At 36.0% G+C, this 12,558-nt stretch overlaps 1 protein-coding gene across 5 annotated transcripts in view; it reads left to right on the top strand.

The window, feature by feature from the left end:
- The window catches only part of LOC111506585 (discoidin domain-containing receptor 2), an 842,991-nt gene that overhangs the window by 605,213 nt on the left and 225,220 nt on the right, over positions 1–12,558 (top strand). For all 5 annotated transcript variants that reach the window (XM_074171999.1, XM_074171996.1, XM_074171997.1 and 2 more), the window contains 2 exons: positions 548–727; positions 8,167–8,300. In XM_074171999.1, the coding sequence (XP_074028100.1) occupies positions 548–727; positions 8,167–8,300 (314 nt within the window). The remainder of the gene's footprint in view (positions 1–547; positions 728–8,166; positions 8,301–12,558) is intronic.

Below are 12,558 nucleotides of genomic sequence, written 5' to 3'. Positions count from 1 at the left end.
GATGAAAGCACTTCATTTTTGACTTTCTCAAGTCAAGTGAGTTGAAATATTGTCATTCACATAGATGTGGATCAACACCGTTATTTTAACACCTCGACACGTGTTTCGATCATCAAGTGATCATCTTCAAGAGGAAGATCAATACACCCTTCTGCTGACGTAATTGTGCAATGCAGAACAACAAGAAATAGTTGCCAATTGGCAAACATTTTGCAAAATTGTGGCTCTCAACTTATAGATTGAAAAATGACAAAGTCATTTACAAATTTACTGTATGTGATTGATTTGGGTCGGTGCTTGATAAAAATCTGTAACTTATTCAACAAATACTTTATTGATATCCTTGTTAGTCTATAAAATAGCTTCCTTAGACGTGTTCATTTATTCCTGATTGATATTATAAAAAAATTATTCTTATAGTCTCATCATTTTCTTAATAAGAGTAAGAAGTAGTCTAAACATTTTGCGAAGTCACAATCAATTTTATCCAATTTTTATACCTATATTATTTGTTGAGTCTGCATACTTAATTGTTTTTTTTTTTCAGAAAATGTTGTCAAATACGAAGCACCACGAGGAGAGGTTCGAGAACCAGATATCGATCTTGAAGACATAAGTTACGACGGTACCCTTAGTGGCAGGATGATGAGGGGTGGCCTTGGACAGCTGGTGGATGGACTCTACGGCGATGATGATTATCAGAAACAATTACAAGGCGAACATTCAGGTGATAACATTACTCCTAACAGATGTTCAATTTACGAAATTAATGATGGTCGATATGATATCAAAGAAAAAACCAAATAGGAAACTGATTATATCATGTGGTTCAGATGTGAAATATTTTTATATATCTAAATTAATAATCAATCAGTGAGATTCAAGTCATGATGAATAATTGATTAATATATAGACGTAGTCCGCGAAAGTAACTATCTCTGAGGGATAACCCACAATAACCTTTTTTATCCTCGTGAAATAATGGTTTATTTGCGAAGTGATTCCAAGCAATACAGCATCAGTCCTTATCCAATCAAGTGCGTTGAATACATTATGCATTCAATATAGATCAACATGGCCATTTAAAGCGTGTATTTCAAATGAATATTTTCGAAGATATCACAGATTCAAAATGTAGGGACATAGCGGTTGCGGCGGTACCGACCAGGGGACTGGAGCGAGTGCCTACAAATACAAATGTAGGCACTCGCCTACAAATTAAAATGAAATTAGGCAAGTTTTCGAAGTATAACGTTAGATAATAATGATCCCAACAGGCTACATTTCTCAAGAGAATGGTAAATGAACTCTCAATCAATAAAGTCACAATAATATCGATTTCACACATTATTTGTCCACTCAAGAACACAAATCTTCGAGAAACTTTAAAGAGGTATGGTACACAGAAAACGAAAAAAAAACATCAATATCGGACAGAAAAGTAGATATTTCACAACATGTATATGCGAACACCAAAGTAATATAAAGCTTGGAATTATTTGATATTCACCAACGCAACTCTTTTTATCACAATTACATAAATAAATCTACTCAGACCTCTTTTTCCACGTCATCTGCGCAAGCTATTAAATCATACTCGTATTTTCAATAAAAGTAAAATATAACTGCTGTAATCTACAAACAAAATCTCTTTCAATTTCTTTGCGATAAATTCATCGTGACCAGGTTTCCTCGTGACCTGCTCTAATGAAATTCTTCTAGTGTTTTATAAAAATTTTATTAATGTAAAAGACCTCCGGCGGTATTAATTATTCAAACCTAATTCACCAAAAAACCCATTTGCTTAACTTTTATGGTCGAGCTGGAACAATTAATCAACGTAAAAGGGGTCGTGCCTTCTTACTTTATTTTGGCTGATTGTTTTATTTATTAGCGACATTTTGTCTTCATCGTCGGTCTAGATCATTTGAAAACGAAATGAATTTGTCAGAAGTTTCAACACTTGGGTGGTAGGCGTTTCACTATGGATGGGTTTGAATAGTTCCCTGATTGACTGGTTGTAACATTTTTTACTTGATGTCTTCATTCGGTTCACGTCACCGATTCAGTTGATGCCACCCAGTTAGAAAGATTAAACAATGGGATTTTATCGAATGTTCAGAATATCAGAGTTTGATTTTATATTTTCAACTCTTAATTATTTCGTTGAGAAACTGATTTGATTCGTCAATGATTACCGATAATAAAGTAATAATATGACAGATTATATAGTGCAGCGGGTGGGAGAAATAGTGACCCTCCATGCCTCTCAGGGGTTAAGTGCCCCAAGATAGAAGATTTCCCATACAGTTGATGTGTGCAGAAGCTAGAATCTCATCCATTCAACTCCAGTCACTTCCAGTCAGTCTTCAACTTGCCGCTTCAGTTCTGTTGTTGTTTGGTTTCCTGAAATATTAGATTTTGTTTGTATGTCTGGTTTTAGGTGTTGTTATAATCACCGGATCCCCCGGATGACAACTTTCGAAGGTGGTCTCTAGTTTTGATTCGTCACCCTCTTGTTTTTGTATATTTCGAGGATTCTGGAATCGACCCTCTCAAGCGCTTTGTAGAGATCATCCAAAGCTAGGTTGTGGTATGTCCAAATCCACTCGATGTTTCCAGTACGATTTCTCAGGAGAAATTCTACGTACTGGTGCTGAAAATGCAGGTCCTGGTAGATGTATCGGTTGAGAGGAGTGTTTAAGGTCATCCCCAGGCAGATGTTCATAAACTTTTTTATTTGGAGCCGTATGTTTCTACGCCTTAACCCCATGCTATGGAGGCATATGAGATGATGAAGCAGACATGTATTGATTCTTGATCAGTTTCATTTGAAGATCCATATTAATCCTACGTCCTTTGATGGGCTTTTGCCATTTCTATCCTCGGTATATTGTGGTACCTGAACGTTAGTCTTCTCTCGAAATTCCTCCAGATGTCTCACTCCGTTTGTAGGAGAATTGTCCATTGAGACAATATGTCCTTTAGACTGCGCCCTCCTCCAAATGAGTTCAAACATTTCATAGTTGAATCTATATTTTCGTTTCCTTTGAATATACAATCTTCATCAATACTGATATAGTAAATAATATATTAATTAGTGTCCTATTGCCATACACTTCGAAAATGATAGAAACTTTTCATTCAAATTCGTTCACCTAGAGCATTCACTTTATTCTATTATTTTTTATTAAATATTTTAATTTTCACTTACTTTCTCTTCGTAGCTACCTATATGAATCTAAAAATATATTTCCCTCAGTGGACTATCTTTCAATTATCAGAAGAGTAATAAAATACTAGAAGCAAACACAAGGTGAAAATATAAACAAGAACATTGAAACTCACTGACATTTCTCCATTTGTAGTTATTGTCTGTCTCCCCTTTCACCTCAATTATTGAAAAGCTACACTTCTAAGTCTCCTGGAGGAAAACAAAAAACACGGATAACAAAAAACATCAGTGTTCAGTCTTTGAGCTGCGAGATATTTCAGGAATTTTATTACAGCGGATCACAATAAAGTAACTTTATAACCAGACAACATCCAAAAATACGACAGTCTACGGTCTTTTTGTCAATCGGAAATTCTTATTTATTGCGACAAGATCAAGAAACGACTACACAAATTGTACAAAACAACATTTCACTGCATAACTTTATGTACGGCTCGACTGTTTACTGCAACAGGTGAATATTTGATTACCTCTGCGATCCAACGACGGAAAAGCCGTTTCCCCCTTTTTTTTTTCTAGAAAAGAGAATAGTTGAATATGCGGAAACGTAAAGTTCGTGAATTTAAGCGAGTTCAAGAATGTTTCCAGTGGGCAGCGTAAAAAAATATTTTGTTTTATGTTGCTCATCTCATTACACATTGAGCTTGATTTAAAAATCAAGCGAAACTAAAATATAACACATTTTTATCACAAATGTTTGATTCCATCCAAAAGTTAAGCTCGTCTTGAGTAAAATTTTCACAGATCTCGTCTACGTAATACTATTTTTTTATAGTGAATCGTTTCAAAAAATAATTTTACTTAAATTGAAGAATATTTATAAAATCAAACCCGTTCGATTGATGACTTATTTATTTTGTAGAAATTCATGTTGAATATAGAATAAAGAAAATACTTTTGTCTAATTTCTACTGTGTTTATTTATTCGTTACGACCGGTTTCGGCTCATCAGGCCATTTTCAAGTAACAAGATTATGAGGCTTATAAGGCCATTTTCAAGGTTACTTGAAAAAACACGAAAAAATTTCAATGTGGCTGTTATATATTATAGTAAACTCAAGAATCTTACTTGTGATGCACTGTTTGGAATCTTTGGTGTAGTAATGAATATTGCTGGAATTTTTCCCAACACCAAACCGTTATTTTAACACCTCGACAGGTGTTTCGATCACCAAGTGATCATCTTCAAGAGGAAGATCAAACTGAGTTTGCTGTTGGGAAAAAACTGCAGTATTATTCAAGAATCTTAGCCAGTTATTGTGATATATTACTGAAGATCTCGCAATATAAACATCAATGATAAATGTTTCAAAACAAATTTCACTATCATCAGAAAATTTAACAATCAATTAATATTTTGATGTTCCCGTTAATAACAAAATACAATTTTGTCAGTCTTCATGAAATTTTTTTTCAAGCAAGATTTTCAGTGCGTTACTTTTCATAACAATGAAATCAAAATAATCAAAAATTAATTATAAAATATTATATGCTATGAAAATTGTGTAAATTTTAATTTAGCAAGATACTAGATTTTGAATCTTCTGACCCTTGAGACAGACCAACAATACGCGAGCTTAATGCACAGATAAATGCACTCTTTAATTATAAAGAATAAAAATATAATTAACTTACCGATGAAGCGATAGTGTGTTTTAGTGTAATTTCGCCTTCTTTGTAGGAGGCTGTCCACTTCCACTTTCTAAATTATGACTGTCAGACAACAACTATTGATTTTTTATTATTTTCAAAAATTATTTATTTAGTGAAACACAGGTTATGTATACTACAGTAAATACAACTATATACAATATAGGTATCCGAGCTCAGTATGGCGAGAGATATAGTGTAACGCCAAATCAGTGGGAAGAAAATCGCACACGATCTAGTAAATCAACGAAAAAAACAATTTCAGAATTATTCAATTATTGATTTCTTAGTAAAAGAAATATCAACAAATTTTCGTTCATCGCCATAATGTGACAAAGAGAAGAATTATATATAATAATATTTGATCTGCACAATGTGGTCATTATCTTCACCGAATTATATTTTGTTTGGCCGCACTCTGAAATATTACAGTATACATTTTTAAATACAACAATAATAATAATAAGGTTCATGCACAGTACACAACATAAAAATTCATTTAATATACTTGAGATTTCAGCTTTTATCTTTCCCAGTGAAGAAGAAAAATTTTAAATACTCGTGATTAAAGCTAAAATAATTAAATTCATGTGCTACTTTTGAGTTTTTCTCTTCCTTTCGAGTCTTTATGTCTAATAATGATAATGCAAAAGTATTTGCATATAGAACCTTTTTTATTTCTATCTCTATTTGTAAAGGCAGAAATATGGGGAAAAGATGTATCTAGATAATCCTGGTATGATGGAATATTACTATGAATGGTCAAAGCATTTGTGTTGAAAATACATTTTTGTTCAAATAACCATTAATTTCAGTGCCATGTAGGAAAATAGTGCCCTGGTGTGAGAAAAGTGTTTTTATTGGATTCATCTTACGTCACAGGTTTCAATTGTACCTATTAGGATCCATGATAATAATTTTGAACAATTTTCACAAACATTTTTTATTTTCAGACGCGCTTTCTACCAAAAAAGCTATAGTGTTAGCAATACGTGTCTACGAATAAAACGTATCAATGGACTATTTACCGATATTTCATGTGATAATGATGTATCTATACGATTACCACATTATTTTTACACCCCTCTCTTTCGAAATAGTCATATTTTCTCGAAATCATACAAACCCCATCTACCCAACCATAACCTCCCTTATATAACTTTTCATTATACGGTTCGGCCTATTTGCCGCCAGATAAGCGTCGTGAGAACTTGTTCGAACGTGTCTCTACATGCCCCCGACGAATTTGAAGCCAGATCCGACGATAAGACGCGCCTAAACGGCGTTATCTGTTCGAAGCAGGACAAGGTTTGTCTAACCTATTGTCGAATATATGAATTTCAACAGAATTTTCGCAGGTGTTTGCGTTTTTTCCTCGTTTTTTTTTTTTTCGAGAGGAATATTGAACGAAGCGTTTAGGCTTATCGTAGCAGTGTTAACAATGTTTGAGATCCGCTTTTCACACTTTGATACGGCCCGTTTTGCCTAATGGGCGTTCGAGTTTGCAAATGATTCAACACGTTTCACAATTGTATTTATTCTGTGTACTTACCGAGTGAAACAGCTCTTTGGATTGCTACGATATTGAGTTTTGAAGTTGTGCATATAACTACAGTCAAATTTTGCAAAAATTTCTCACTCACAAAACACTATTTCATCACACCCCCAATCAGAAACATTGACATTTTCGAACTTTCAACAATTTGCTTTTCTTTGAAGTTTTCATAACCCTCGCATCTGAAACGAACATGAATATGAACAAATAAATTATGTGACATAGTTCCATAGGACAAATGGCATGGAATTATGCAAAAATTTTCTGAATGTCCACTCTTCTATTTCCTTTCATTATGGTATACGAATTTTTGAATATGATAATGGTTCAAATTCGTGGGTTGCTACCCTGAAGTTTTTTTTGGTCTTATAGTTGGTGCCAGAGCCCTCAGTTAAAAACGATTCCATAAAAAGTCAGATTATGAATTTATCCAAAGATCTGTGAAGGTCAGATTATTCCTATGGATATGTTTGAAGATCTGTGGAGAATTTTGGAGCTTAGGACCCGAATATATCCATTGGACATATGTAATGATTGTTTAATTCTACTGCTAGGCTCGTCTGTTAAGGTCATTCTGGTTTTAGTTTTTTCACAACTGTCTTGGGCCTCTGCAAAGCTATAAACAGTTTGAAGTTCTCTATCTCAATTCTTCTTCTAGGCTCATCTGTTGAGGCTCCTAATGGTTTGGGTATTTTTTCTAAAATGTCTTGGGCCTCTGCGTATATTATGAATAGTTATTAGGTTTTCTAGTAAGCATTTTGATAAGTGATAAAAGTTATGATCATGAGCTAGGCTCATCTGTTGAAGTAAGTACATCTGTCTTGGGCTCCTGTAAAGCTATAAACAGTTCGGAGTTTTCGATAGTTCTCTCAATTCTCCTGCTAGATTCATCTGTTGAGGCCCCTTATGGCGTGTGTACTTCTTTTCTCAACTATCTTGGGCTCCTGCATAGATCATGAATAGTTATCAGATTTTCTGGTAAGCATTTTTGACAAGTAATTAGAATTGTGATCATTGTTTGATTGAACTGTTAGCCTCATGTGTTAAGATCCCTTCTGGTTTGATTTATTTTCCTCCAACTGTCTTGGGCTCCTGCAAATATATAAACAGTTTGGCGTTTTTGACAGTCCTCTCATCTCTCCTGCTAGACTCATCTGTTAAGGCCCGTTATGACTTGGGTACTTTTTTCCTCGATTTTCTTGGGTCCCTACATATACCATGAAAAGTTTTTGTAGTTAGCATTTTTGACAAGTAATTAGAATTTATTAATATATCAACATCCTAAGAATCTATAAATATAGTAACTAGAACAAATATTTTTGTAACAAAAAACATATCGTAGAGACACCACTGTTTAGAAAATACACTTTTTTGGTTTTCTACTTCTTTATTTTCGAAAAAGTACTGAAAAATCAAGGACAGTAAACTGAAATTGTTAAAGGAAATATACGTATCATTTGCAGATGTTTCATTTCGTTATTTTGTATCTTGATTATTTTATTCATTTCATTGCATTTCCATTTCAGGTTTCATTGCTTAATATAAATGATATTTCAGTTATTCATTTTGATTTTATTTGTTCTTTCATAGGTTCTGAACCACAGTTAGACAAGATACTAGGAGAATAATATTCAATGTAGGTTCATATTTTCCCCAAATTGAAATTTGATTGTTTTTTGATTTATTGACAACTAATTCTGATTTGAGTTCCTCGTTTCTCTTCCAGGTAGTAGATGGGTAGGATGGAACAATGACACGCACAACGGCAAACCCATCAACATCACATTCGAATTCGATACCGTAAGGGAGTTCAATGCGGTCCATCTCCATTCAAACAACATGTTCACCAGAGGAGTTCAGGTCAGTGAATCCTCTTAGTTAGCGACCTTTCAGTACGAACTCAATATTAAGTGATTGGGAATTCTCAAAAGAAGAGGTGAATGCTGATGCAAAGAGTTTCTTGCTTTCAAGGCTTTCAAATAATGAAATGAATATTCGAATCCGACTGTTAATGCACGAATGGATTCTCTTGGTTAATCTATACTCATAATATGAAAGTATGGGTGGGAGTATTTCATTTTTGGATGTATTTTCAACGTCTTGCTGAAAGAAACAATAATAATCAGAAATATTTAATTTAGTAACCACGTTTTTAAATCAAAAATTTCACCAGGTTCACCGCAAAGCACTCATCTAATATTATATTTTGGGAGTTATATATAACAGGAAGGAAAGCGTCTTTAAAATGAACCCACTAGCCAACCCCAATGCAATTATTTCGTCTTCAACATTGAGGGTTATGGAAAAAATAAGATTGCCTATTACCAACATATTGCATTGTGGCAGGATTATAATACCCTTATAAACTTCATAAATATATAATGATAATTATCTATCTATCTCTTCGATTCTTATAATTCTATCAAAAACGTTAGATAGTGCATTCTCTTTCTAGGAAAAACCCCGAGAAAATCTTTACCACCAACTAGAGAATCTACGAAATTCAATTTTTTCTCTCTTATAAACGAGCATATATAGATATTCAGTCAAATAAAGAAACAGTACTTGGAATAGAATGAAATACTACTGCGAACATTTGAAAATGATGTCCATTCACAGGATATAGTATGTACTTGGTTAGTGAATTATTTCTCTTCACATCATTCAAACCATCGTGAATCAGTATTGAACTGCAACTAGGTATAAGTTTTACCGTGTCTCTTAGATCCCCAAAGCCAAGCAGAAATACTACGAAAAAAGCACAATCTTCTTGAAATTTCAATCATGAATGGCAGGAAATATGGCCCATTTTCACCATAAGTAAAATAAGCATAAGCATCTATGAGTAACTCTGGATATAAACATATATTTGATGAAAAGAGAAATGAAAATTACTTTGTTTTTTACCACTTTTATTTGTAACTTTACTGCAGTTTCGTTCTATATGGACATTTTCAAACTTAAACAATAAACTAACAATGATTCATTACATTCGCTAATATATACCATTCAGGTACTTGATTGAGTACCTGAATTTACAGTTCACAATGCGCATGTGCCAATTTAAAAACCGGAGAGTAAATTAAATCGATTTGGTCATTTAACAGGTTGCAATGTTTATGCTTGTGAATTTTCAAGGATTCTAAATAATTGAGTTTGCAACCCTTCCTTGCATAGTGCAGAATTTCCGTATCGTTTAGATTCGGAAACTTGTGGTTGCATGCCAAGGAATGGTTTGAAAACGTCGAATCATTTTTTCCCAGTCTGAAGAACCTTTCATGTTCAGCATACCGTTTTTGGAAATTTCGTCTTTTCTCTTTCTCTTTCATCATGATCTCCTACCACATAGTAACGGCTACATCCATCAATTTATTGAAACATATATTTCTTCATCACAATATAGTTGGTAATTTTACTGACTGGAAAATTGTGGTACCCATTGCCAATCGACAGAAAATCCTTCAATTCTACTATGATAAAGAAATTGTCGCTATTTAGGAATATATAAAACTCTTTCTCGTATTTCACAACTATACAACTGTCCTTCAATAGGAAAGGATGTATATCAGTATTGTTTCTCCCCGTCGATTTACCAATAATTGACTACACTAAACAACAATCGAACTCAATTTCATTTCACTATCAATAAGACAAAACACTTTAACTAAAACTTTAACTATTATTAAAATTTCTATCGCCCTATCAAATCGCTCCGTACGATACTGTCCGCGAAACTTGACTGTCCCGATAGGCGAGTGAATCGCGTTTATATGTGGCAATCGAAGCCGGTAGAAAATTTCTCGAAATGCCATCGACGCCGATAGCATTATTCTCGCCACGTCTAGAATGGCTGCGAACGTAGGCGCGTTCTCAACTACGTCACAATTGATTTATGGCTACCAGTGGTGGCCGACGTTATTTTCTTCAGGGAATGGTTTGTAACAGTATGTTAGGAAATATCCTATTCGTACTGCTTGTAAAAGTTTGAATTTACCTAGAGCTGGTCATATGGGATCTCTCAAAAATATTTATGTTTCCTTTCAATGTCTCTGCAAATTCATTGGATTCTTATCTCCGGTCAAAAAAAGGTATGTTTCAGTTATTATTGATTGATTTACCAAATATGTCTCAGTTTATCCGGGGTTTATCATTAAGACAGTCATAGTTACGACCGCACCGGGGGGCCTGGGGGGCTGGTTAGGCCCCCCAGACGCACCCTGGCGTTGAATGCAATCGGGCGTGGTGGGGTGGATTTTCGGGAAATCCTTGCGGGTACCGCCCCTCGCCCACACCAACAGAATTTCGCAGGGCTTCCTCCCGCTACACCAAACCCGGAGTTGCCTCCTTACATCTACTTAGTGTGGCTAACCAAGAGACAGGACCATCGGCAGCGTTCGACCGAACGTTCGTACAAGTTAACTAAGCTCGTCTTTCGCCAGAGAGTGCTCGCGTCGCACACCTGCCTCCACCAACCATGCCAAATCAGTTGGGAATATTGTCCCGGAAGTGGCCGGTCGGGATCCTAAGCTCGGATACTAGTAGCTCCGTCCATCCGGAGTCCGACACCTCGAACGTCTGCATTGGTACCCTCCAAGACTAGACTCGGATACTACTGCCCGTTGGAAAGACCGCGAGCCCCGACACCTCGAACGCTTGGATCCGTACAGAAGCAGGCGAGGATCACGGAACAGCATGAGCTGTCCAGGGCCTCAGTAATGGGGCTGCAATGCACCCATGAATGGATTACCGCAACCCTGTATCCCTTTACCCGCTAGTGAAGCCGCTGCCCCTAAGAGGCCAACGCCAGTTGGAGATGAGACTCGCTAGCCTCCAGCCGCGAGCGGGCACTCACCTCCCCCCTAGAACTCATGTTAGGAAAGTTTCCTTTCCAACGATTGATGAGTAACCGTCGAGGACTCTTTCGAGCATCCTCTACCACACATCTTATGTCAAAGACGTCGCGCCCATTACCCGTATAGGTGCGGGATAGGGCGGTTCGCCAAAAACTTTTGGGTGTACGCCGTGTGGTCTGCACCGCATACCCTTACGTTACCCCAAGGGGCACTCATGTTAGGAAAGCTACCTTTCCAGCGTTGGATGAGTAACCGCCGAGGGCTCTTGCGAGACACCTCTTCCACACATCTAGCTTGAAACCGGCCAACGCCTGTTACCCGCAGGTGCGGGATTGGGTGGTTGACCGATAACTTTACTGGGTGAGTGCCGTGTGGTCTGCACCGGGGGCCTGTCAAACACCCATAAGAGAGAGACAGTGGTTCCCCGCCACTCACTAAAGCTACCTCATGCGATATTATCAGTTCATAGGAAACAATGTTTTTTTTATTTATGGAGTACTTCAAATTATTGTCGTTGACAATGGAAGTCAATTTATCAGTATAGAATTTGAGATATTAACGGTGTTTGAAGTATTTTTGAAGCATTTTCAAAACCAAGCAGTTTATACGAAAAAACTTTTTCTAGAAGAGGTTGACTTCGTACAGAATGAAAAGATACAGTTATCAAGATTTGAAGGAATGGCAAGTGATTCAGATCACTCAAACCAACAAGAGTAGCTTGGAATCAAAATAATCGATTACTATAGTAAGATTTCATTCTGGAGATCAACTACACTGTAACTGAGTAAATTTTGAATATGTCAAAGATGAAGTAAATATTAACAACTGTTGAACTCGTAGGGGATTTTTTCAATGAGATATTTTTCAACCAGAAGTGTGTTTCGCATTGAGTCAAATTCAATTCACATAATGAAATATAGTTCAATATACAGTTTCATAATTTTAGATGTATGTTGACTAGTTTTTGCACTATTTTCGAAGATTTCAGTTAAGATGAACGTACAATGAAAAACATTATCGTTTGGAACAAACCTTAAAAGCACTGATTTGGGGTCTGAAATTTTGAATAGAATGATATTGTTGTGAATATCCCCTAAGAAAAAAATAACGCGACCGCCGCTGGCCGTCGTAAGACAACGTGGCCAGAGCAGCCCAGCCGGCGTTTCGCGGTTGTTTGATGTTTGCGCCGTTTCGATGGAATTCCGTCAAATATTCTATCGGCTTCGATGAATTTCTGAGGATATCTCGACCAGTTTGGGGATAGT

Source organism: Leptinotarsa decemlineata, unplaced genomic scaffold, assembly GCF_025532065.1.
Source record: "Leptinotarsa decemlineata unplaced genomic scaffold, Ldec_3_MD MMD2_tig00000035_RagTag_RagTag, whole genome shotgun sequence".
Lineage (NCBI taxonomy): Eukaryota > Metazoa > Arthropoda > Insecta > Coleoptera > Chrysomelidae > Leptinotarsa > Leptinotarsa decemlineata.
Note: the sequence above shows the minus strand (reverse complement) of the source record. Positions and strands in the feature narration are given on the sequence as shown.